This window comes from Hemitrygon akajei, chromosome 3 (genome assembly GCF_048418815.1).
Source record: "Hemitrygon akajei chromosome 3, sHemAka1.3, whole genome shotgun sequence".
NCBI classification, from domain to species: Eukaryota; Metazoa; Chordata; class Chondrichthyes; order Myliobatiformes; family Dasyatidae; genus Hemitrygon; species Hemitrygon akajei.
Window position 1 is genome coordinate 112,877,324 of NC_133126.1, and position 26,451 is coordinate 112,903,774.

Sequence of the window (26,451 nt, forward strand, 5' to 3'; positions counted from 1 at the left end):
ACAATACAAAAATATATATGTAATTAAATAAAAAACTAGTGAGGTTGAGTTTATTGTTTGTTCAGAAATCTGGCAGCTGAGGGGGAGAAGCTCTTCCTAAAATGTTGAATGTGTGAAAGTATCGGGTTAGAAACTATCAGTAGATTGACAAAGTTAACATTTCCATTTGAAAACCATTTGTTGGAACTAGAACACTGGAGAGAATGTGGGAAAGGGATAATTGGAATGTCTCTGATCCAGTGCTGTCAAGGTTATTGTGGGGATAACCTGTTGATGACATGATCTGGTTGATAGATTGATTGGGGAATTTAAAGAGAACACATACAAAGAAATGAGAGCTGGGAGGTGAAGATTGTGAGAGAGAAAATATGAAGGAAGGCCTGTTCAAGCTGTGAATACAGACTGTAGGGAATGTAGGCTCTGCTAAGCATGCAAATGGAGTGGGAAAAATTGAGCCATTATTACAGATGGATAATCTAATTACTACTCCCCAGTTTCGATCTAAACAGGAAAACAAGTTAACTAAAGATGTTGAGATCAATAATGAGTCCTGGAGGCTGCAGAAAGAAAATGAGCTGCCATTCCTCAAACTTGTTATGAAACAGCAAGCAGCCAGAGACATGTCAGAATGGGAAAAAGTGGGCTAGGTAATAGCAAATTCAGGATAAGCCCTGCAGACGGACTGCATTCATCAATTCTGTCCAATATAGTGATGACCATTGTGAGCAGTGAATGAGGGACATCAGACCAAAAGAAACAAGTGAACACTGCTTCACTTAGAGGGATTCAAAATAAGAATCAGGTTTAAAATCAGTGCCATATGTCATGAAATTTGTTGTTTTGCAGCAGCAGCAGTAAATTATGAAAAATAATAATAAACATTATTTTAAATTGCAATAAGAAATATATGAATAAAAACTAAATTAAATAATTAGTGCAAAAAGAGAGCAAAAAAAAAGTGAGTTAGTGTCCATGGGTTCATTGCTCATTCATAACCTAATGGCAGAGTTCCTAAATCATTAAGTGTTTCTTCAGGCTCCTGTACCTCTTTCTTCATGGTAGCAATGAGGAGAGGGCATGTCCTGTGTGATGGGCATCCTTAATGATGGATGCCAACTCTGTGAGGCATCACCTTCTGAAGATGCCGTCGATGCTGGGGAGGTTGGTGCCCGTGATGGAGCTAACTGAGTTTGCAACTTTCTGCAGCTTTTTCCGATCCTTGCAGTCACCCCCTCCATACCAGACGGTGATGCAACCAGTCAGAATTCTCTTCATAGTACATCTGCAGAAATTTGCAAGAGTCTTTGGTGACATACCAAGTCTCCACAAACTCCAAATAATGTCATATCTTCTTTGTAATGCATCAGTATGCTGGATTCAAGATAGATCTACGGAGATTTTGACACCCAGGAATTTGAAACTACTCACCTTTCCACTTTCCACTGCTGATCCCTTGATGGGGCCTGGTATGTGTTCCCTTGATTTCTCCTTCCTAAAGCCTACAATCAATTCCTTAGTTTCACCAACATTGAGTGCAAGGTTGTTGCTACAACACCACTCAACCAGTAGATCAACCTCACACCTGTACCTCCTCGTCACCATCTGAAATCTGTCAATAGTTGTGTCATCAGCAGATTTACAGATGACATTTGAGCTGTTTCTAACTACAGAGTAGAGCAGTGATCTAAGCACGCATCCTTGAGGTATGCCAATGTTGATTGTCAGTGAGGAGCAGGTGTCATTTCTGATCTGCACTGATTTTGGTTTCTTGATGAGGAAGTCAATGATCCAATTCCAAAGTGAGGTTCAGAGACCAATGTTTTGGAGCTTGTTGATTAGTACTGAGTGTATGTGTGGTGAACTACATATACCTGTCTGGACACGCCCCTCTGCTGACTGCTCCTGTGGCTCCTCCCACAGACCCCTGTATAAAGGCGATTGGAGGCACTGCTCCTCTCTCAGTCTCCAGGATGTTGTGTGATGGTCCCTTGCTGCTGACGGTGCTTTCTTCCAGCTAATAAAAGCCTATCTCGACTCACATCTCCGAGAGTTATTGATGGTGCATCAATTTTATAAGCTGGAATTTTAAAACATGGAAAGTATTTTACGTCCGGAAAAATTGGACATTGATCCTCAAGCCCCAAAAGCAGCTATTGCCTTTGAACTCTGGCTTGCATGCTTCCAATCATACTTGGAAGAGATTCCCGTGACTGAGCCTGCTATCATGCACAAAATCCTCCTCTCCAAAGTCAGTCCGAAGGTATACTCCCTTATCAGGGACCTGCCAACCTACCAAGGGACACTGGACGCCCTCAAAAGACAGTACCTGCGGCCGGTGAACACCGTCTACGCAAGACATCGCTTAGCGACGCGGCGGCAGCGGGCCGGAGAGTCGAGCACTGAGTTTGTCCGAGCCCTACAGACACTCATGCGGGCCTGCGACTGCAGGGGACTGACGGCGGAACAGCATGCAGAGCTCCTGGTACGAGACACCTTTGTTACGGGGATCAGGTCAGTGTACGTGCGCCAGCGGCTGCTGGAAAACACCGATCTTACCTTACAGTCGGCAATCGAGCTGGCCGACACGCTGGAGGCTGCTCTGCACAACGCTGACGCTGTCCAGCCGCGCGATCTCCCACTGGCCCTGTGGACACTGCAGACCCCGCCACCCGGCCAATTGAACTCAGCTGCTGCCAGTCGCAAGTCCACGCAGTGTTACTTTTGCGGACTCGAAAAGCACCCCCGATAACGCCGCCCAGCCCGAGAAGCTATCTGCTCCAGCTGCGGAAAGAAGGGCCATTTCGCCAAGGTCCGTAAGTCTAAACCACGAGCGGGGTTGAGCAGCGCCGCGTGCGAGGCATGGGGCCGCCATCTTGCCTGCCCGCCTCGTGTGAGGCATGGGGGCGGCCATCTTTGTTGGCGCCACCTCACCCCGCCTCCAACCCACGGGTGCTTACCGGGCATCAAGACAGCGATTCAACTCTGGCCTCCATAACCCTCAACCAAACCCACACCAGCTTGCAAGGTCAATGATGGACATCCTGGTGGAGTGGCACAGGACTAGCTGCCTGTTTGACATGGGCAGCACTGAGAGTTTTATTCACCCAGACACGGTGCAACGCTGCAGACTCGTGACACAGCCGTTAACCCAGAGGGTCACCATGGCTTCTGGGTCGCATTCCACAGACATCCGGGGGGTTTGTGTAGCGACATTGGTGGTGCAGGGCACAGAATATCGGGACTTTGCGCTACTGGTCATGCCTCAACTGTGTGTGCCTGTGCTATTGGGGCTGGACCTCCAGAGCCACCTAAAAAGTGTGACTATGGCATATGATGGGCCCCTCCCACCACTCACTGTCAGGAATCCTCATTTTTATGGGACTTCGTCAAATACCTCGCTACTGACCACACACACACACCGACCCACACATCCCACCCAGCACCATGCCGACAGCTGCGCTACTGACACCACTTGCAGCCTCTCCACCCTCAAGATCCCTCCCCCACCGCTGTTCGCCAACCTGACCCCCGACTGTAAACCTGTGGCAACTAAAAGCAGGAGGTACAGCTCGGGGGACAGGGCCTTCATTTCAGTCGGAGGTGCAGCGGCTGCTCAGGGAGGGGATCATTGAGCCAAGCACAAGTCCTTGGAGGGCCCAGGTGGTTGTTGTTCAGATCGGGCAGAAAAATAGGATGGTTGTGGACTATAGTCAGACCATCAATAGGTTCACGCAGCTTGACGCGTACCCCCTACCCCGCATCGCGGATATGGTCAACCAGATAGCTCAGTACAAGGTGTACTCGACCATAGATCTGAAATCCGCTTACCACCAGCTCCCCATCCGCCCGGAGGACCGCCCCTACACCGCCTTCGAGGCGGGCAGCAGGCTCTATCACTTCCTGTGCATCCCCTTCGGTGTCACGAATGGTGTCTCTGTCTTCCAGAGGGAAATGGACCGGATGGTGGACCAGTGCCAGCTAAAGGCCATATTTCCATATCTGGATAACATCACCATCTGCGGTCACGACTGGCCGGATCACAACACAAACCTCCAACGATTTTTCCAAGTGGCCAAAGCTCTGAACCTTACCTATAACAGGGACAAGTGTGTGTTTGGAACCACCCGACTCGCTATCCTTGGGTATGTCGTGGAGAACGGGGTCATTGGCCCTGATCCCGACCGTATGCACCCCCTGTTAGAACTCCCTTTTCCCACCACCCTCAGAGCCCTCAGACGGTGCCTGGGCTTCTTTTCCTATTACGCCCAATGGGTCCCTCATTACGCAGACAAGTCCTGCCCCCCTGGTCAAGTCCACCACATTTCCCCTCTCAGCCGAGGCCCGCGCGGCCTTCAGCCGCATTAAAGGGGACATTGCCAAAGCAACGATGCATGCGGTGGACGAGACCATTCCCTTCCAAGTAGAGAGTGACACCTCTGACTTTGCGCTGGCTGCTACCCTCAATCAGGCAGGCAGGCCAGTAGCATTCTTCTCTCGTACCTTTCAAGGCCCTGAAATTCGGCACTCCACGGTGGAGAAATAAGCCCAGGCCATAGTGGAAGCTATTAGGCACTGGAGGCACTGGTTCACCTTGCTGACCAACCAGCGCTCAGTTGCGTTCATGTTCAGCAACCAACAACAGGGCAAAATCAAAAATGATAAAATTTTGCGGTGGAGAATAGAACTCTCCACCTACAACTATGATATCCTGTACCAGCCTGGATGGCTCAATGAGCCCCCTGATGCCCTATCCCGGGGAGTGTGTGCCAGCGCGCAGCTCGACCAGCTATACAACCTCCATGCAGATCTTTGCCACCTGGGGGGTCACCCGATTTTACCATTTCATGAAAGCCCGGAACCTGCCTTACTCCCTTGAGGACATCAGGACGATGACCAGGGACTGCCAAGTCTGCGCTGAGTGCAAACCGCACTTCTACCATCCTGAAAAGGCGCAACTTATCAAGGCCACCCGCCCTTTTGAGCGACTGAGTGTTGACTTTAAGGGCCCCCTTCCCTCCACCGACCGCAATGTCTACTTTCTCAACATTATCGACGAGTACTCACGGTTCCCCTTTGCCACCCCCTGCCCCGACACCACTGCCACGTCCGTCATAAAAGCCCTGCACCAGCTCTTCACTCTGTTTGGATATCCCTGCTATATCCACAGTGATAGAGGGTCCTCCTTTATGAGTGACGAGCTGCGCCAGTACCTGCTGGCTAGGGGCATTGCTACTAGTAGGACCACGAGCTACAATCCCCGGGGAAATGGACAGGTGGAGAGGGAGAATGCCACAGTGTGGAAGGCCACACTTTTAGCCCACTTTTGTGGAGAAAGCGAACCAGCTGAACAACTTCTTCAACAGGTTCGACAGCTCAATCTCATCCACACCAGGCTTACTTCACTCACAGGAAAATAGCCACTCACAGGAGACCTTGCCCACGCCCAGGATTACGACTGCACAGGTGGAAGGTCAACTGAGGAAGATCTGTACCAGCAAGGCGGCTGGACCGGATGGAGTTTCCCCACGATTACTGAGGGCCTGTGCGACTGAGCTGGGAGAACCACTACAGCACATCTTCAACATGAGCCTGGAGCAGAGAAGAGTACCCAGACAGTGGAAAACATCCTGTATTGTCCCGGTACCGAAGAAACCACAACCAAAGGAGTTGAATGACTTCAGACCTGTTGCCTTGACGTCGCACGTGATGAAGACCATGGAGCGGCTGATAATACAGAATCTGAGGCCACAAACCAGGCACGCCCAGGATCCTCTTCAGTTTGCGTATAAGGAGAAGGTGGGAGTGGAGGATGCTATCACGTATTTGCTGCACAAATCACTCTCTCACCTAGATGGGGTCAGTTGTGCTGTGAGGATTACATTCCTTGACTTCTCTAGTGCCTTTAACACCATCCAGCCCAAGATCTTAAGGCACAAACTAACGGAGATGGGAGTAGACTCTCACATGGTGGATTGGATAGTGGACTACTTGACAGATAGACCTCAGTATGTGCGGTTGGGAGACTGTAGGTCTGACACGGTGGTAAGCAGCACAGGGGCGCCGCAGGGAACCGTACTCTCTCCGGTCCTGTTCACCCTGTACACATCAGACTTCCAATATAACTCGGAGTCCTGCCATGTGCAGAAGTTCGCTGATGACACGGCCATAGTGGGGTGTGTCAGGAATGGACAGGAGGAGGAGTATAGGAAACTGATACAGGACTTTGTGATATGGTGCAACTCAAACTACCTGCGTCTCAATATCACCAAGACCAAGGAGATGGTGGTGGACTTTAGGAGATCTAGGCCTCATATGGAGCCAGTGATCATTAATGGAGAATGTGTGGAGCAGGTTAAGACCTACAAGTATCTGGGAGTACAGTTAGACGAGAAGCTAGACTGGACTGCCAACACAGATGCCTTGTGCAGAAAGGCACAGAGTCGACTGTACTTCCTAAGAAGGTTGGCGTCATTCAATGTCTGTAGTGAGATGCTGAAGATGTTCTATAGGTCAGTTGTGGAGAGCGCCCTCTTCTTTGTGGTGGCGTGTTGGGGAGGAAGTATTAAGAAGAGGGACGCCTCACGTCTTAATAAGCTGGTAAGGAAGGCGGGCTCTGTCGTGGGCAAAGTACTGGAGAGTTTAACATCGGTAGCTGAGCGAAGGGCGCTGAGTAGGCTACGGTCAATTATGGATAACTCTGAACATCCTCTACATAGCACCATCCAGAGACAGAGAAGCAGTTTCAGCGACAGGTTACTATCGATGCAATGCTCCTCAGACAGGATGAAGAGGTCAATACTCCCCAATGCCATTAGGCTTTACAATTCTACCGCCAGGACTTAAGAACTTTTTAAAAGCTATTATTAATGCTTTTTGAGATAGTGATTTAGATGCATATCATATTTTTTTTTACTGAGTTAAGTATTGTATGTAATTAGTTTTGCTACAACAAGTGTATGGGACATTGGAAAAAAAGTTGAATTTCCCCATGGGGATGAATAAAGTATCTATCTATCTATCTTAAGTCAAAGGGGTTGCCGGTCTCTCGATGGCAGGAGGTCCTCCCTGAGGCACTCCACTCCATCCGCTCCCTGTTATGTAATGCCACCCCTCATAAGCACCTCTTTTCTTTTCCCAGGAAGTCTGCCACTGGGACCACCCTACCAGCTTGGCTGACATCCCCAGGGCCAGTGCTGCTCTGGAAACATGCGAGGAGCAATAAATACTTCCCGATGGTCGAGAGGGTTCACCTACTTCATGCGAACCCCCAGTATGCCTACGTGGTCTTACCTGATGGGCGGGAGGACACGGTCTCCGACCGAGATCTGGCGCCCGCAGGAGCAGCAGACCACTACCCCGAACACTCCACAGTAACTATGAACCCTGTACTCACCGAGGTGTATACCCACCTGACACTGCGCACACCAAGCCCTACACAGACTCCTCACGACGCTCCCATACCGGGCGCCTCGCACACGCATGAGGAATCACTGACGCCTAATGGGCTGACACCTCAAGTCAGGCCGGAACCAGCACAACCACTGTCTCCAGTGCAATCACCACCGGCACCTGTGCAATCACCACCGGCACCTGTGCAATCACTACCGGTGCTACGTAGAACGCAGCGACAGATTTGACCACCTAATAGACTTAACCCGTAAATATACTTGTAAGAAACTTCGCCCCATGGGGACTCTCTTTTAAAACAAAGGGGGGGGGTGAATGTGAACTACATATCCCTGTCTGGACACGCTCCCCCCCTCCCCCCGGCTGACTGTTCCTGTGGCTCCTCCCACAGACCCCTGTATAAAGGCGATTGGAGGCACTGCTCCTCTCTCAGTCTCCAGGATGTTGTGTGATGGTCTCTTGCTGCTGACGGTGCTTTCTTCCAGCTAATAAAAGCCTACCTTGACTCACATCTCCGAGAGGTATTGATGGTGCATCAATATGATGGGTCTTGAACACTGAGATATAATTACTAAACTTCAGCCTGACGTAGGTATTGTTATTGTCCAGGTGATCCAAGGTTGAATGGCGAGCCAGCGAGATTGCAACTCTGTAAACTAGACAGGACTCTTTGGATCACTGTATAGTGGGAAGGGTAGTAGTGAAATGACAGGAGTTGTGTCTCCTGTGGCTGCATGGAAAAGTGCTACACTTATTGAAGAGACCATTCCCTTTACCTGGGTCTGTGAGATGCAATCTCTTCAAATCCTGAAAGGGGAAGGCAATGGTCTCTTGAGCACCCTGATGGGGTAGAAAAACAAAAGTTATGCCTGGTGGTGGAATCTTCTTGGATTTACTGTAAATTGTGAAGGATGAATGCAAAGGCTTTGGGGTGGAAGGTGAAGACCAGGAGAGCTCTGTTTAGGAGGAGGAATTGAGAGCTGCGCTGCAGGAAGTACATGAACTACAGTCAAGGGTTCTGTGAATTAGGGTAGAGGTGAAACCACTGTTCAAACAACAAAGCCATTGCAGAGTTACCTGAGAGGAAAGTGTCATCATTGGAGCAAATGTGTCAGAGGCAGAGCAACTGAGAGAATGGGATGGAGTTTGTTAAATAAGTCAGAGTTGGAGGAAGTATGGTTGTGTTAATTGTGGGATTTTGTCATCCTCATCCTCCTAAGTTTCAATGAATAAAGCCCCAGCCTATTTACTTATTCAGTGATACATAGCTGAGGAGGTCCTTCCAGCCCATCGAGCCACCCGTGGCAACCTCGATTAACCCTAACCTAATCACCGTCCAGTCTGCTGAAGGGTCTCGGCCCGAAATGTCGACTGTACTCTTCTCCATAGATACTGCAGAGTTCCTCCAGCATTTTCTGTGTATTGCTTGGATTTCCAGCATCTGCAGATTTTCTCTTGTTTGTGATTGAAGTCCTACCCAGATTTGTCTTCACAGAATGCAACACCTCATATTTACCTGATTAAACTCTATTTGCCATTCCATTCCACTTGCCCAGCTGATCAAAATCTTGATAACCATCTTCACTATTTACAACACCACCTATTTTAATCTCAATTGTAAACTTATTAATCACACCTAGTGCATTCTCATCCAAATCATTGATATAGATGACAAGCACTGACCGCTGGGGTACACAAGTAGTCAAAGGCCTCCAGTATGAAAAACAACCTTTTACCATCATCCTATCTCTCCTAGCTATAGTCAACTGTGTGACCAATCAGTTGGTTATCCCGCGATCCCATGCTCAAGTCTTACTCAAGTCCATATAGACTACATCTACCCCTCATTCTTCATTGTCCTTATCAATTACTTTTTCAAAAAAAACTCAAATCAAGTTCATGAGACATGATCACCACATACAAAGCTGTGATGAGTATCCCCGATCAGCCAGCCTTTCCAGATGTGTATATATCTTATCCTTCAGAATCCTCTCCCCTAGCTTACCTACCACAGATGCCAGGCTTATTGGTCAAGAACTCCCAGGTTTTTCTTTGCAGCCCTTCTTAAGTAAAGGCACAATATTTACCACCTTCCAGTCTTCCAGCCCCTGACTAGTGACAGACAAGGAAGACTCCAATGGTTTTACTTTCAACACAACATTAACTCCCATCCAGTCTTCCAGCACTTCTGCTGCCACTATAGATCATAGTCGCCAGAGCTTCTGCAGTTTCTTTTCTAACTTCCCAGTGTTTTTGCATGCAGAGATTTATCTTCCTACATACTGTTTTAAGATATCCAGCACTTCCTCTGCTGTAATGTGGACTATTCCCAAGAAATCCTCATTAACAATCTCAAGTTTGGAAGTTTTCATGTCCTTTTCCATGATAATAACTGAGGAAAGAACAGAGATATTCATGGAGGACCTCACAAATCTCCTGTGACTCCACACAAAGATGTCCACTTTGGCCTTTGAGGGACCCTATTCATTCTTTATTTATTCTTTTTTTAAACTTAATATACTAATAGAATCTCTTCAGATTCTCCTTCGTCTTCCCTGTCAAAACTATTCCATGCCCCTTTTGCCCCTCAGACTTCCTTCTTAAGTTTTCTCTTGCATCCCTTTCACTCCTCTGGGGATTCACTTGACCCTAGCTAACTGTAGCTGACCCATGGCTCCTTCTTTTTCCTGACCAGAATTTCAACATCCCTCATCATCCAAGGTTCCCTAGTCCTGTCAGACTTGCCCTTCACTCTAACACGAACAAGATCTCAAATCCTTATCTCACTTTTAGAAGTCTCTCACTTGCCAGACATCCCTTTGCCCATAAATAACTTACTCCTACTATCATTTGCAAATTACTGTTAACATTTGCCTTGCTCCAATTTAGAACTTTAACTTGTGGACAAGATTTATCCCTTTCCATAACTAACTTTAACTGTGGTCACTAATCCCAAAGTGCTCCCCTACTGACACTGCAGTCACTTGTTCTGCCCTATTTCCCAAGGGTTAGTCAAGCTCTGTCCTCTCCCAAGTAGGGCCTTCTATACATTGTCTGAGGAATGCACTCCAGCCTATCTAAACCCTCAGCAGTACGGCAGTCCCAGTCTACATCAGGAAAGTTAAAAATCCGCTACTCTGGCAACCCCATTATCCTCACAACTTAGTTTCAGAATTCATTAAAATATGGAAGAAAGTGAATGAAAATGAGGCACCTGTGAGGACTGAGCATTCAGGATCAGAGAAAATAAAATAAAAAGTATACTCTAAATATGCTAGGCAGTGTAAATGGGGAAAAGAGGAAAATAATAGGGACAAAAAATGTTGAAGAGTATTGGAATTCAAGGGCTGTTAAGTTTGATTTAGATCTTGATAGGGAGGAAAAACTGTCTTTTGTTGCAGCCCTGAAAGCAGCAAAAGGTAAAATGCAACTAAAGACCACAACAGTTTTCATGTAATGAGTTGGTGTTTTTGCAAAGGGAGGTGAAGAGCTTGTATCTGATGATACATGGCATTATGGGTGGATAGAATGACAAGAGCTGCATAATAGAATGGGATTCAGAAACATGTAAAGCCATCTGTGAGCAACTGAAAATAAAGAAAAATAAAAAATAAATTAAAACCATTTAATTAAACACAATAGAAAATAATGTAAATTAATTAATACTTAATTTTGCTCTTTGCAACCATTCCTGTCCAAGGAACTGATTGAATTTTTAGCTGTGCCAGCCAGCTTCAGCAAACAAAATCCTGATGAACCTTGTAAGTGCTGAGAAACAACAGTAAATTTGTCATCCGCTGCTGCACCTCATTATTGTTGGAAGAGAATTGATAAAATCCAAGTAATATATTGACTATGAGCTTATGAGTTCTAAGTTTGCTTGAGAGTTCCAACACAGGTGGTGTTTACACAGAAAAACGCCAGACGTCTGGTACAGAATTTCTGGTATTTTCAGTTTAGTCTTATGTAGAAATTGATTAATTTGGATGTTGTTATTTACCATTAGAGAGACAGTCCATTGTCCAATTAAAATTTGTGCCATTACTTCCCACCTTATCAAGCACATTCTAGAGCTCTGTTTCTCTTCCCGTAATGTGGCCTGAATTGCTGACTATTTCCAGCATTTTGATTTATTTTGAAAATTAGTTATTGTAGCTCATTCTTCTATTAATAACATTTAAAAGACATTTTGTTAAGTCCATAGATAGGAGGAATTTAGAGGGATATGGACCAAACAGACTAATGAGACTAGGCTGGTGGGTACTGTGGTCAGCATACTGATTTGGACAAAACATGCTATATTAGTCTATGATATGGGACAGATATAAGGCATGGTAGTTGGGGATAAGCTTCCACTACCTATAAAGTGCTCCAAATCGTGTGTGACTCTAATAGCCTCTGTCAACCAACTCCAACTCTTGGCCTTCACATATGGCTTAGCTACAAGGCAGAACTGTTTCTACTGACAAAGGGGCAAAGGCAGACAACTGGCGCCTCAAAACCAGTTGCTTTGGGCAGGTGGGGCTCGTCAGGCCTGTACGCCAGCTTGCCTAGGAGAAAGAAACTCTGATTTTAAACCTCTGCTGCCTTGTGGCAATACCCACCAATGGGAAAGGCTTCGGGAGTAAACCCTGAGGAAGAAATCTGGAGCTGGGGTCCCTAAGCAGACTGATGTTGTTTACAGCTTCACTCTGGCAGCCTCCGCAACGACACTGGTGCCAGGCTGTATCGGCGCCTGCTCTTTCCTTGGACTACATCAGTGACGTGGAGAGGGGGAACCCGCTGCATGGGTAACAGCCGGTTCTTCAAATCTTCCCGCCCAGGCTTGTGCCCTGGAGTCCACCGGAGGCACAAACCCATGATCCCCCGGGATCGACGGCTGCCTCTATGTTGGCATACAGGATCTCACCTTCATTCGTTGGGAGCTCATGAAAGCTGACTCCAGCAGTGGCAGCATCTGGAGGTCCCACATCGTCTTCTCCAACTACCTCAACATCCACAGAACTGAAGTTACAGCAAGTCATCCACAATCCAGCAGATTGCTAAAATATAGCCCAGTAAAATGTCTTTGCACAAGAGTTGTGGTTCTCCTTGCTCTATAGTTGTTGAGTAAAAGACCAAATGAAGATGTTCAAAATAGTTTGCATTGTTCTTGTGGGTTGAAAGCATTAAAGGAATTGGACAATGGGGATAAAGTCAAGTTGAGAAATAGTAAGCCATATCATATTGAACATTGAGGCTGCCCTCACCCGCATCTCCTCCATTTCCTGGACATCTGCACTTACTCCATCATAACCGTGACAGAGTCCCTTTAACCCTTACCTACCACCCATGAGCCTCCACAGCCAACACATCATTCTCTGCAACCACTGCCATCTCCAAAGGTATCCTACCACTGAGCATGCCTTTACCTTCCCCACTCTCTGTTTTCTAGTGATTGCTCCCCCTGTGATTCCCTTGTCCATTCTTCCCTCACCACTAATCTCCCTCCCAACACTTATCCCTGCAAATGGCTTAAGTGCTACACCTGCCCATTCTCCTTCAATCAGGGCCCCAAACAGTCCTTCAAGATGATGTAAGACTTCACCTGCAAATCTGCTGGCATCGACTATTATATCCGGTTATCCCAATGCAGCATCCTCTACATTGGTGAGACCCATCTTAAATTAGGGGAGTTTCATCGAGCACCTCCATTTCATCCAGCTGAAGTGGAAATCCATTTTAATTCTAATTCCCATTCCTATTCTGACATGGCCTTCTCTTGTGCCACGATGCAACACCTTAAATTTCCCCTGGGTAGCATCCAATATGATGGCATGAATATCAATTTCAACTTCCAGTAAAAAAGATCCCTCCAATCACTCAGGCCTCTCCTCTTCCCACCTGCCTATCACCTCCCCATATCCCTGCCTCCTTTCTTTCCTCCCATGGTCCGATCAGATTCCTTCCTCTCTGGCTCCTTACCTTTTCCTGGGTTCACCAGTCACCTCCTAGCTATCCCTTTCCAGTTCTGAAAAAGGGTTTCGGCCCGAAACATCGTCTGTTTGTTCATTTAGACAATAGACAATAGGTGCAGAAGTAGACCATTCAGCCCTTCGAGCCTGCACCGCCATTTTGAGATCATGGCTGATCAATTCCTATCAATACCCAGTTCCTGCCTTGTCCCCATATCCCTTGATTCCCCTATCCATAAGATACCTATCTAGCTCCTTCTTGAAAGCATCCAGAGAATTGGCCTCCACTACCTTCCGAGGCAGTGCATTCCAGACCCCCACAACTCTCTGGGAGAAGAAGTTTTTCCTTAACTCTGTCCTAAATGACCTACCCCTTATTCTCAAACCATGCCCTCTGGTACTGGACTCTCCCAGCATCTGGAACATATTTCCTGCCTCTATCTTTTCCAATCCCTTAATAATCTCATATGTTTCAATCAGATCCCCTCTCAATCTCCTTAATTCCAGCGTGTACAAGCCCAGTCTCTCTAACCTCTCTGCGTAAGACAGTCCAGACATCCCAGGAATTAACCTCGTGAATCTACGCTGCACTTCCTCTACAGCCAGGATGTCCTTCCTTAACCCTGGAGACCAAAACTGTACACAATACTCCAGGTGTGGTCTCACCAGGGCTCTGTACAAATGCAAGAGGATTTCCTTGCTCTTGTACTCAATTCCCTTTGTAATAAAGGCCAACATTCCATTAGCCTTCTTCACTGCCTGCTGCACTTGCTCATTCACCTTCAGTGACTGATGAACAAGGACTCCGAGATCTCTTTGTATTTCTCCCTTACCCAACTCTACACCGTTCAGATAATAATCTGCCTTCCTGTTCTTATCCCAAAGTGGATAACCTCACACTTATTCACATTAAACGCCATCTGCCAAGTATCTGCCCACTCACCCAGCCTATCCAAGTCACCCTGAATTCTCCTAACATCCTCATCACATGTCACACTGCCACCCAGCTTAGTATCATCAGCAAATTTGCTGATGTTATTTTCTATGCCTTCATCCAAATCGTTAACGTAAATGGTAAACAGCTGTGGTCCCAATACCGAGCCCTGTGGCACCCCACTAGTCACCACCTGCCATTCCGAGAAACACCCATTCACCGCTACCCTTTGCTTTCTATCTGCCAACCAGTTTTCTATCCATGTCAATGCCTTCCCCCCGATGCCCTGAGCTTTGATTTTACCCACCAATCTCCTATGTGGGACATTATCAAATGCCTTCTGAAAATCGAGGTACACTACATCCACTGGACCTCCCCCGTCTAACTTCCTGGTTAAATCCTCGAAAAACTCCAACAGATTAGTCAAGCATGATTTACCCTTGGTAAATCCATGCTGGCTCGGCCCAATCCTATCACTGCTATCTAGATATGCCACTATTTCATCCTTAATAATGGACTCTAGCATCTTTCCCACCACCGATGTCAGGCTGACAGGTCGATAGTTCTCTGTTTTCTCCCTCCCTCCTTTCTTAAAAAGTGGGATAACATTAGCCATTCTCCAATCCTCAGGAACTGATCCTGAATCTAAGGAACATTGGAAAATGATTACCAATGCATCTGCAATTTCCAGGGTCACCTCCTTTAGTACCCTAGGGTGCAGACCATCTGAACCTGGGGATTTGTCAGCCTTCAGTCCCATCAGTCTTCTCATCACCGTTTCCTTCCGAATGTCAACCTGTTTTATTTCCTCTGTTACCCTATGTCCTTGGCCCATCCATACATCTGGGAGATTGCTTGTGTCTTCCTTAGTGAAAACAGATCTAAAGTACTCATTAAATTCTTCTGCCATTTCTCTGTTTCCCATAACAATTTCACCCAATTCATTCTTCAAGGGCCCAACATTGTTCTTAACTATCTTCTTTCTCTTCACATACCTAAAAAAGCTTTTGCTATCTTCCTTTATATTCCTGGCTAGCTTGCATTCGTACCTCATTTTTTCTCCCCGTATTATCTTTTTAGTTAAGTTCTGTTGTTCCTTAAAAACTTCCCAATCATCTGTCCTCCCACTCACCTTAGCTCTGTCATATTTCCTTTTTTTTTAATGCTATGCAATCTCTGACTTCCTTTGTCAACCACTGTGGCCCCTTTCCCCCCTTTGAATCCTTCCTTCTCTGGGGGATGAACTGATTTTGCACCTTGTGCATTATTCCCAAGAATACCTGCCATTGCTGTTCCACTGTCTTTTCTGCTAGGCTATCTGTCCAGTCAACTTTGGCCAGCTCCTCCCTCATGGCTCCATAGTTTCCCCTGTTCATCTGCAACACTGACACCTCCGAGCTGCCCTTATCCTTCTCAAATTGCAGATAAAAGCTTATCATATTGTGATCACTACCTCCGAATGGCTCCTTTACTGCGAGATCGCTTATCAAATCCTGTTCATTACATAACACTAAATCCAGAATAGTCTTGTCCCTGGTCGGCTCTCGTACAAGCTGTTCCAAGAATGCATCCCGTAGGCACTCTACAAACTCCCTATCCTGTGGTCCAGCACCAACCTGATTCTCCCAGTTCACCCGCATGTTGAAATCCCCCATAACTACTGCGACATTACCTTTGCCACATGCCAATGTTAACTCCCTATTCAACTTACACCCAATATCCATGCTACTGTTTGGTGGCCTGTAGACATCACCCATTTGGGTCTTTTTGCCCTTACTGTTCACAGTTCTATCCACACAGACTCTACTTCTCCTGACCCTATGTCCCCCCTTGCAAAGGACTGAATCTCATTCCTCACCAACAGGGCCACCCCACCCCCTCTGCCCACATTTCTGTCCCTACGATAGCACGTATACCCTTGTACATTCATTGCCCAGGTCTGATCTCCCTGCAGCCATGTCTCCGTTATCCCAACAACATCATAGTTACCCATTCGCACCTGGGCTTCAAGCTCATCCGCCTTATTTCTGACACTTCGTGCATTCAGATATAGAATTTTTAACCCATTTCTCCTCTCTCTGTTTGAATCGCTGCCTATTGTGCTTAACCCAGCTCCCCGAACCCCCATCGGGCTATACGCCCCTAGAATTTTGTTGTCCTTCCTAAATTTACTTATTCTTTCAACACATATAACTCCATGTTCCGTCAGACCATCCCTCTGTACATGAGTCCTCCTTATCACTTGTTCCGCCCCACCTTCCTCTACTACACACTTAATATTCCGGAACCGTGTAGTCCCCATCTGTCCTTTATTCTTCCTCTCGCTATCCTCTCTCACATTCTGGATCCCCGCCCCCTGCAAATTTAGTTTAAACCCCCCCAAGAAGCACTAGCAAACTTCCCTGCAAGAATGTTAGTACCGCTCCAGTTTCCACAGATGCTGCCTGACTTACTAGCTCCTGCAACATTTTGTGTGTGTTGCTTTGGATTTCCAGCATCTGCAGAACGTCTTATGTTTTTGTGGAACATTGCCGAAGTTCGAGGAGAAACGTGTAATTTGGGAAACTCAAGTGTTTGTGATAATTCAATATTTACCCGTAAAAACGAAGAAAGATAAATTCGCAACAGAGACATCATACACTACCAGATCCGATAACCTTTTGACCTCGCTTGCCCCCGCCTTCCCCGTGCCCATGGTTACAGGGACCACGCGTTCGTCTCTGAGCGAACGGCCCTTACCGGAAGTCCCGCCCTCAAAAGCTATTTATTTGCTGACCGCGGCGCTCTCCCCAGTCTCTGTGCCCCATTGGTGAAGAAGGCAGTCAGTCGTAGCGAGGAGCCAATGGTTTAAGGGGGAATTGGCGGCGAAGCGCGGGACTTGAGTGGGTTATGGCGGTTTTGGGAGTGAAGGGAAATAACGGCAGGTAGGTTAGCGATGCAAGCTGAGCAAAGGGCAGTGCCGGCCGTCTGGTTATTTGTGTGTTGCCCTGGGGCTGATCCTATAAAAGAACCTGAACTATAACTCGCCGCCCTGGGTCGGACATCTATCTTGACTTGCCTGGGCTGGCTGTTGGCTCGTCTGTGTCCAACGTTCATCTTGTGCACCCCCACTGGCCACTGAGCCGTGTTGCCCAATGCCCCGAGTGCCCCTTGCCCCTCTCCGACTCCAAGGCGGTAGCTAGAGTGCCCACCCCAACCTGGATCGTCTGGCACTCCTCCTTAGGGTCGGGGACGACTTGCTTGCTCTTCGGTTTCCATAGACTCGAAGTTGGCCTATGAGGCTACGCGGAACCTGAAGCTTGTATCAGAGGGGAACAGGATATGCTTGAAAGGAAGGTTAATGGGTTGTTTGTGAGATGATGTACTTCTGCTTTTTTACTTTGGGCTTTTGTGTCCTCTTGAAGCGTTGACCCAGCTCTCGCTGTCGCCTACTCTTTCATTTTGAATGGTTATATGCTAGATATTCCCTCGGATCATTTTTTAAGGAGGGTTTGATTCTCTTCCAAGTCCAAAGAGTCTATAGAAATTCTGGAATCACTGCTGATTGGCCTTGTTCCAGGTTTGGTGTCTTGATCTTCAGAATTTTTACCTTAATAAAACTTATGGTTGTGTTGGTTCACTGATGGTGTTAGTAAATTTCATCTTCAACATGAGATATGGAAAGTGTTGTGTGATCCAGGGTCCTCATGAACTTTATTTTCAGATGGCAGTGTTGTACAACAAACAGGTGGGTAGAGGACAAGACCCATTGTCTTGTATGGTTCTGTGAGTGAATTGATGATGGCTGCAAATGCAGGTGTTATTCGCGTGCTACAGCTCAGTTTCCGAGGTTGGGATGAATCTCCAGTGGATGTGACATGGGTTAAACAGTTTTTCATTAGTCCTCTGAATGAGTTCCATTTGAGTAAGAAGCTTGTTGGAGCTGAGGCACAGTATTGTAGCAAGAAAGACTGAGAGAATTGTCAGGTGTTGATAAACCTTGCTTGAAAATGATTTGAACTGATATTGAATCTGTTGTGGAGCCTATTTTGAAATAATGACCTGCGTGTTATTGTGTAGTGGGTATGGGGTAATGACACGTCTTTATCACACAAAAAAACATGAATTTCAGCGGGCAACTAGATTAGAGAACAATCTTTCACATTCCCTCTGAATTGACAGCATTGGAGCCATTTGTGCAGGGTATGCTGAATGTGTTTGTGCTGGCCGAAGTTTTCTGCCATCAGTCCAGCCTAGCCTGATCCTGAGGGAAGCTTAGCTTTGGGGACTGATGAGGCTAATGGCTCAACGGGAAAAAGCTAGAGTAGGACAGATGATGGAATTGAGAAGAAGGAGGGGAGATGGGCCTGCTGCAAGGATAGGGGATGAAGAATAGAATCTGCGTTAACCAGGCCATCTCCTGATTTACTGCTCTATGGAGCTGCTGGAGGCAACATCCACCTTGTGACGTGCCCAGGCAGAGATCTCGATACTGAAAAATTGTACTGAGCATCAGCATATGGAGGTTTTACCTTGGAGCAGGAGAGCTTGGAAGGGTTGTGAAGGGAAAGCAGAGGGCAAGAGCAAAGATAGCAAGAAGGTTAACCCAAACAAGGCAGGATGTAGAGAAATGCCAGGGTTACTTTTCAATCTCTGCCCTGACTGTTGTCTTAGCTGTTAGGCCGCTTGTCACAGTGAACTCCTATCCTGTAACAGTTAGTGGATCAATGTCTTACAGCAGGATGGTCATTCCCAACCGTGACTTGCCCATTCCCTGCCTGATCACACAGTAGACTAATCACAGACTAGTCACTGAAGTTGATCCTTACTGACGATGGTGCAATAGGGCAGGTTGGGCGTGAAAGAAGGGATGTAACAATAATGTCAGTTATAATGCAAGGCTTTTTGTTTAAGCTCTGACCTTTTGCAGTAAATCTGTCTAGCATTATTAAACAAAGTTAGAAATTTGGTAATGTTGGAACATTTGACCAAGAGGTCTGTGAAGGAAGTACGGTAGATTTAAATTTAGCAGGTGAAGTTGCAGATGTGATAGAATTCTGCTGATTGAAACAAGTTTTCATCTTGTCTCCTGAGTAGAGCAGATAAGATTGGATGTTGATTCTGTGACCACTCCCTGCCCTACTGCTGATTGGAGTATAGTTTTCATTGCTTGTATTCTGAGGAGAATGTTAGCTACCTTTTTATGTGACAGAATTAAAAAGTTGAGATGTTGCTAAGTTAAATACAAGAGATTTTGCAAGTGATGGAAATCTGGACACACACACACCAACCTACCTAGAGGAACTCAGCAGGTCAGGGAGCATCTATGGAAATGAATAAACAGTCCAGGTTTTGAGCTGAGACCTTTCTCAGAACTGGAAAGGAAGGGGGAACACACCAGAATAAGGTGGGGGGGAAGGGAAGGAATACAAACTAAAAGGTGATAGGTGAAGTCAGGTGGGTGGGGAAGGGGGGATGAAGTCAGAAACTGGGAGATTAAAGGTGGACCCAAAATGCCCTAATGAAGGGTCTTGCCTGAAATGTCGACTGTCTTATTTCCAAAGATGCTGCCTGACCTGCTGAGTTCCTCCAGCACTTGGGGTTTTGCAATGCTCTTCTCATTTCTGGAGGTAACTGATTTCTAGCTTTGAATTCAAATAATGGTTTGTGTACTGATTTTTAAGTGGAATATGTATTGCTACCTCTGGCAATGTATTGCCCACAACCCCCAAATATTAATGCAAATACGTTTCTAAGGAACTGTAAGCTCCTAATAAAAATCATCCCTCTTTAACAGCATTTTTTTGTCTCTGTAGATATTTCCTGATCTGAATGCTTCAAGCATTTTCAGCTTTGGTTTTGGATATATCTGCACTATTTTAATTTGTCTTTGCTTGTGCTTACTTTCATCAGGTGAATGCTTAAATAACCTTTGGAAAAAGTGCTGTTGCCAAAAAGATGGATTCCTCACTGGGCTTCTTGGATGGCAGAGGGAAAGCCTTTCCTCTGTGTCATAGTTTGGAAAATGGCAAGAGGTCAAAGGCAGCTGTGCTTGGAGTTAAGAGGAAATTAAATAATTCATTTGACCTCAGCAAAACATTTCCACGAATGGCAAGACCTGCCCTCCAGAAGATAGTTGCAGGAACATACTGGAATTTAGAGTCATTTACAGGTGGGCTTTATTCTGTAATAGTGTGCAGGAATGCTGTTTGGTTGGACGAGCATTTGTCTCCAACTGCAATAAAAAATTTAAAAGAATTGAAATGCTGCTTGTTACATTAATATGCATTAGGAAAATCCACACGATATTTTACTTTTGTGTAGTGTTGTCTATGTGATGATCTGTAAAGATCTTTGCTGTGTTCTTGCTGTACATCCCAGCCTTTGGGAAATACTGGGCTTCCAGAATGCTTTCATTTGTTCTGGAGGGGCATGTCATGAATGCCCTATCTGCTATTGGAGGATTGGTGATAGATCAACAAATTAACATCTTGCAGGTTGAGGACCAAGTTGTACATATTGGCCTAGACTCCAGACCTCCTAACAGTAAATTGGGGAGAAAAATGTTAGAAAATATGAATACAAAAAAGACTGATTCGAGCTTGACCTTGCCTATTATTCCAACAGGTGATTCTCTGAACTCCTACAGTTATTCTCCTGTGGCTTCTCAAAATCTTCTCTTGCCAAATCTTAGTGGTTCCTTCTCTTGCCCTGAGTCGGCCTCAAATGTATCAAGCAACTTTTGGAATCTTTTAGGAGGTGACAACGATTCAACTTTCCCCACTACTGTACGGAGTCCTAACAAAGCCATACTTACAATAGACTGCTTGACTGCAGAGGTATGAGATCACATTTTGATTGTTTAGCTCTTACTGCACATTTTTTCATTGATTGTATTACCTTTTTGTAATCAAATTTTTTAATTGTTTGTAATAAATTACCAAAGTAGTAAATTTATAGCTATCTTTATTGAGTTAAAGGCTAGACATGCAGCATACAATATTATAGTTCTGATTTTCCTTGCTTTCATGCATCTAACACACTGTTCTACAGACCAAGTTGGAAATGTTTGCTGAAATACTGTAAAGTTTTAATACTCCTTAATCTAGCTTGTTTTAAAATCAATGAAGTAACACTTCTTATCCATAACTCCTTATATTGATCTAGTAGAATAATTATTCTGAGAATAAAAGAAAATAACGTGATTTTTATCCATTCCCCTTGATGCCATATGACATTCCTGGGAATATATCAATAAGTTTACTTTCTCTATATGGTAGAGCTTGTAATTTTAATGCCCATTTGTCATTCTTCATGCCACAACAGATACTGGTGGCCAATGACATGGCTTGTAAGCTGCTATGTTATAGTAGCAAAGAACTGATTGGTCAGAAATTATCTTCATTCATATCAAATTCCATTCATGGGCTGGAAGAAGCCCTGTATGAAGATCATCCAGAAGTTGATGGACAAGTTGTAACTGTCTCTGGAAAAGTGGTATGTGGTCATATCAATCCATTCATTAGATGTGTCTTCACCCCAACTCAATATTTCTAAAGTGCTGCTGACAGTAATAAAGTTATTTCATGGTGAATGATGCAAATTATTTTAGACGTGATGTCTGAATAGATCCTTTGTAACATCAAAGTTGGAAAAGCTGATAATGGGAACAGGAGAATTAATTTATGTTGCGTCTCTACGGACAACATGAGCAAAACTTGCAGTGCAATGCAAGAGGTATGATCAGGCCTTAACATGCCGAGTGATTTCTGCAGAATGAGCACTGTACTTGGGACATTCACGTAACAAGTTTCACACTGAGTGTGAAAATAACTGGAAGCCTTTATTGTACTGAACAGAGTCCAATATTTTAATTGCTGAAACTAGTTTATTTTAAGATTGTGTCATTCATTCTACAAAGTAATTTGATAGAGATGAAAATGGGTTATGATAAAAGAAAAATATTCATTTGAGCTTGTGTTGATTTAACAAACATTGCTGCAGTTAACATAAAAAGAATGTGAAATGGATAAATAAAAAGGGATGAAATTAACCAATTAAATTGCAGTAAGTAAACTGCATTCCTGTAATATTTATTCTTTTTTTTTCATTGTGGCTTACATTTATAATCCCCAGATTGATGTTATTGGCAAGGGTGGGGTACAGATACCAGTGTCATTCTGGATGAAGCACATGGCTGGTGAAGAGAGAGAGTGTTGTGTTGTGGTGATGGAACCTGTGGAGCGACTTACTGCTTCTGTCACATTTGCAGACACTGTAAGTTTTCACCTTAATTTCAATATACAGTGCTTACATGTTGTATTGTGCCACAGAATGCTGCAAGATTGATCAAAAACAATTTACATTTATACACTTCCAGTGATGTATTAAACACCCCAAAGCAAATGAGGGCAATGAAACCAGATTGCTGGTGAGCAGAGAAACATGATAGCCCATTGAATTGTGGATCACTATTAGTAATCAAATCTATATTCCTTTGTTTCTGGCCTCTTGCACATCCTGGCTTTAATCACTCCATCATTATATCTTCTATTGTTGGGATCCTAGTCGATGGAATTCTGACCCTTAAGCTTTCTATTTTTGTTTTCTCCCAAAAAGATTTTTTCAGTTAAACTTTTCATAAAATGCTCTAATATTTGCTGATGTGATTTAGTGACAAACTTTGATATTTTTATCAAAAGGGTGGATATTCCGTAACTTAGGACCTGGCCAACAGAAAGCAATACTACCATTCATGGAATGATTAAAATTCAGATGGGCAAGATGCTAGAATTGGACAAGCATAGATATCTTGGGGGGTTGTAGACTGGAGGAGGTTGTACCATAACCTGCCTGCTCTGTGCTTTGGAAAATGAAGGAAAGTATTCTGTCTGATGCCTTCATCTCCTTATCTGCCTGCTTCTACTTTCTGGGATCTGTAAACCTGTGTTCAAGAGCATTGGTGTTTCCATACCAAGCTGTGATGCAGCTAGTTAATATACTCTCCACCACACATCTATAGAAGTTGGTCGAAGTTTTAGATGTCGTGCCAAATCTTCATAAATTCCTAAAGAAGTAGAGGTGCTACTGTGCTTTCTTCATAATTGCATGTACGTGCTGGGCCCAGAACAGGTCCTCTGAAATGATAACACTGAAGAATTTACAGTTGCTGACCACAAACAGGGTACTGATTACAGTTAAATAATCAAAAGGTTTGAAAATAACGAAGGTCTGACACCTGTCTCTCTAGGGTCCTAGTGCCTACATTCCCATTGACACAAAAGGGCCATGGTTCCTATACTCCATTTGAGTTTATTGGGAAATATATTACAGCTTAAAATTGGATTAAAATGTGTAAATAAAAGGATGACATCCAATTGTCTGTAAAATCTGTTAATCCATGATTTGGAAATGAAATCATAATGAATTTACTGTAATTCATAAAATAATACAGAAAATGCAGGAGAAGCATTTTGCCATCAGCTTGTTTCTCTTTCCTCATTCATTGAACATTTCTTTTCCTAATTGCCCTTCAATTTGTAGAAACTGATGGTGTTGTGGTTAGTTTATCTCTAATTTTTCACATTTTGTTTTTTTTCCAGCCATCTAGCTTCACTATATACAGCATAATTCTGATAATCTGCTATTCAGAAATATTGATCACTTTTTCTCACTCAACCAGGGTCCCACTTTCCATGCTCTGCTAAACCACACCAGAACTCCAATTTTTATGCATCCTTGAAACTTACTAGGTTCACTGGCAAAGCTTACCATACTGTATAGCATCCAATAAGTATTCAAAAGTCTGCAAAATCTGTCGGTCATGCTCTATTGAACTCCTTTTCATGCTGGATTCTTGAGTTTATTGCATTGTAGCTTGTGGCTGTCCATGTGCTGCATTTTGCATTTGTTTTTGGGATTATTTAACAGTAAAATTTAATGTTCCTTAGGGCAGAATTTTATCATGTGACAGACCATTTGCCTATCTGCATGGTTATGCAACTGAAGAGGAGATTGTTGGTCTTTCAATAACTGATGTCATACCTTCAGTAAAGATACCCTCATCGTGTAAGAAGATACCAAAGGTTTGAAACTGTTGAATGTGAATGTAATGGAATAGGATTTAATATAAGAAATCCCTCTGAAATGTAAAATAAGTGTGATTTGCATTGTTATCCCTCATTTCTCATCTGGCGTGGTTATTTTTAAACTGTAAATACATAGATCTGACCCTACTGCTCACGTCACAGGTAATTTCCCAGTTGATCTTTTTCCCACTATCTAGCTATCCAATAAGTGTTCAGTTTTCCTGTCCTTCACTTCTTTATTCCCCCTGTTGCTTTGAGATCACACATCTGCAACCAAAGATTTTTTGTGTTAAAAATGAATGATCATAAACTGTTTGGTTTTATCCTGTAATTTTTCAACAAATAGTATGAGTAAATCTCTTCAGAAAATATACAGATCATATTTACATCTTGCAGGTGTTTTGAATACAGCTAGAATTTAACCAAATCCTAGAAGTGATCATTTAAGATGCACAACATGGTCCTTCCTTTGAATACCTGGCTGAGAAAAATGTGGAGATTGTATTAAAGTAAACAGAATTTCTCTGTAGACAAGAGATTGCAAATGCTGGAATCTGGAGCAAAAAAAAAGCTGCCAGGAGAACAGCAGGCCGAATGGCATCTGATGAATTTTGAGTCGGTACTCGACATAAGGATATACAGGGTCTCATCCCAAAACATTGACTTTCGTTTGGCTTCCACAGATGCTGCTCAGCCATCTTAATTATTCCACACTTGCTATATTGCTCCAGAATTTTTTTTGTCTGAGAAATATTTTGTTCATCATTACAGTTGTTACAGTTAAAGGTGGAAATACCAAATTAGCACTTGGATATAATCTGATCATAAAAATACTAGGGAAAATATTGTAATTTTCAATAATGATGGGTAAACAGCAGGTCTTGGAGATGCTGGTGCTTTTGAAATGGATGAAATGCTGGGTTATTTCTTAACTTTCTAGTGTTTCTCTTTCAGAATTTGAAAATTCAGCGAGCTGTTGGCAGAGCAAAAGATGGCAACACTTTTCCTCTCAGTATTAAACTCAGCCTTAAAGTCCCAGAGAAACATGGCACTGACATTCAGAATTGTATTCAGGTAGCAGGTAAAGTATAAAAAGCTTTTTGGCATATATTGTGCTTCATAGACTGACTCTTGGTGGAGTAAACAAGACAAGAATGAAGTGACTAGTGCTTACTCAAGCTGATAGGTGCTTTGTCATGGTGGAATTTATTGCTGCAGAAGTAGTATGAAAAAGAAATGGGGAAAAAAAACACATTTTATTTTTAAAGCTGCACTGTAAAATTTGTCAGCAAACAAAGTGAACAGATACTTAAAAACACACAATGCTGGCAGAACTCAGCAGGCCAGACAGCATCTATGGGAGGAGGTAGTGACGACGTTTCAGGCTGAAACCCTTCATCAGGAGTGGTACTTAACAGATACTTAATCTTAAACAAAGACAAAAGCTGTAGGGAATACAGCAGGTCACAGCATCTACGAGCAAGGTAGAAAGATAGCTTCCCTTTTGATTTTAAAACTATTGCCACATTTTAAGTGGCAGTGCGCAGTAGTGACATAGGTGGTTATTCTGAAGTATATCTTACTAAAGAATTTATTCAATTGCTCCTGGTTTGTATAGGCAGTCCCCAGGTTATGAAAGAGTTCTATTCCTGAAAACTATTTGCACCTCAAATTCTTCTTAAGTGGCAAATGAATAAGAACAGTGGATCACAGAAATTGCTATGATAAGAGAGTGAGCACACATGGGAAGGGTGACAGCCAGAAAGTTTTGTTGACTTGAGTGAGTATGCTCAGCATTCCCAGCTCTTTTCAGACCCAATCCATGATCGTAGAAGCTCGGGTCGGAGGGGAAGATGATATGCTGGTTTGGTGGGGGGGAAAAGCATGCAGAAGTATGCCCTGTTCCCACCAGAAGAAGATGCCTGCAACCTTGCAACAGCCAGCAAATCTATCCCAATACAGCGGGCAGCAGCTCAATCTATTAATTCTCACCAAAAAAAAATGGCCTCTGCCTCAGCAACATACAGCTGTAAGTCAGGCTACAACCTCATGGTCCAACTCCAAATCAGTTGATTCACCTGATCTGCTA

The 26,451-nt window shown here is 44.4% G+C and overlaps 1 protein-coding gene across 1 annotated transcript in view; it reads left to right on the forward strand.

Annotated features, from left to right (window-relative positions):
• The first annotated feature begins 17,106 nt into the window (after nucleotides 1-17,106).
• Nucleotides 17,107-26,451, forward strand: part of pask (PAS domain containing serine/threonine kinase) — a 70,681-nt gene continuing 61,336 nt past the window's right edge. Inside the window, exons 1-7 of the mRNA XM_073040601.1 lie at nucleotides 17,107-17,219; nucleotides 20,188-20,446; nucleotides 20,902-21,113; nucleotides 21,601-21,771; nucleotides 22,411-22,551; nucleotides 24,225-24,359; nucleotides 25,317-25,443. Of these exons, the coding sequence (XP_072896702.1) occupies nucleotides 20,233-20,446; nucleotides 20,902-21,113; nucleotides 21,601-21,771; nucleotides 22,411-22,551; nucleotides 24,225-24,359; nucleotides 25,317-25,443 (1,000 nt within the window). The 5' untranslated portion in view covers nucleotides 17,107-17,219; nucleotides 20,188-20,232. The remainder of the gene's footprint in view (nucleotides 17,220-20,187; nucleotides 20,447-20,901; nucleotides 21,114-21,600; nucleotides 21,772-22,410; nucleotides 22,552-24,224; nucleotides 24,360-25,316; nucleotides 25,444-26,451) is intronic.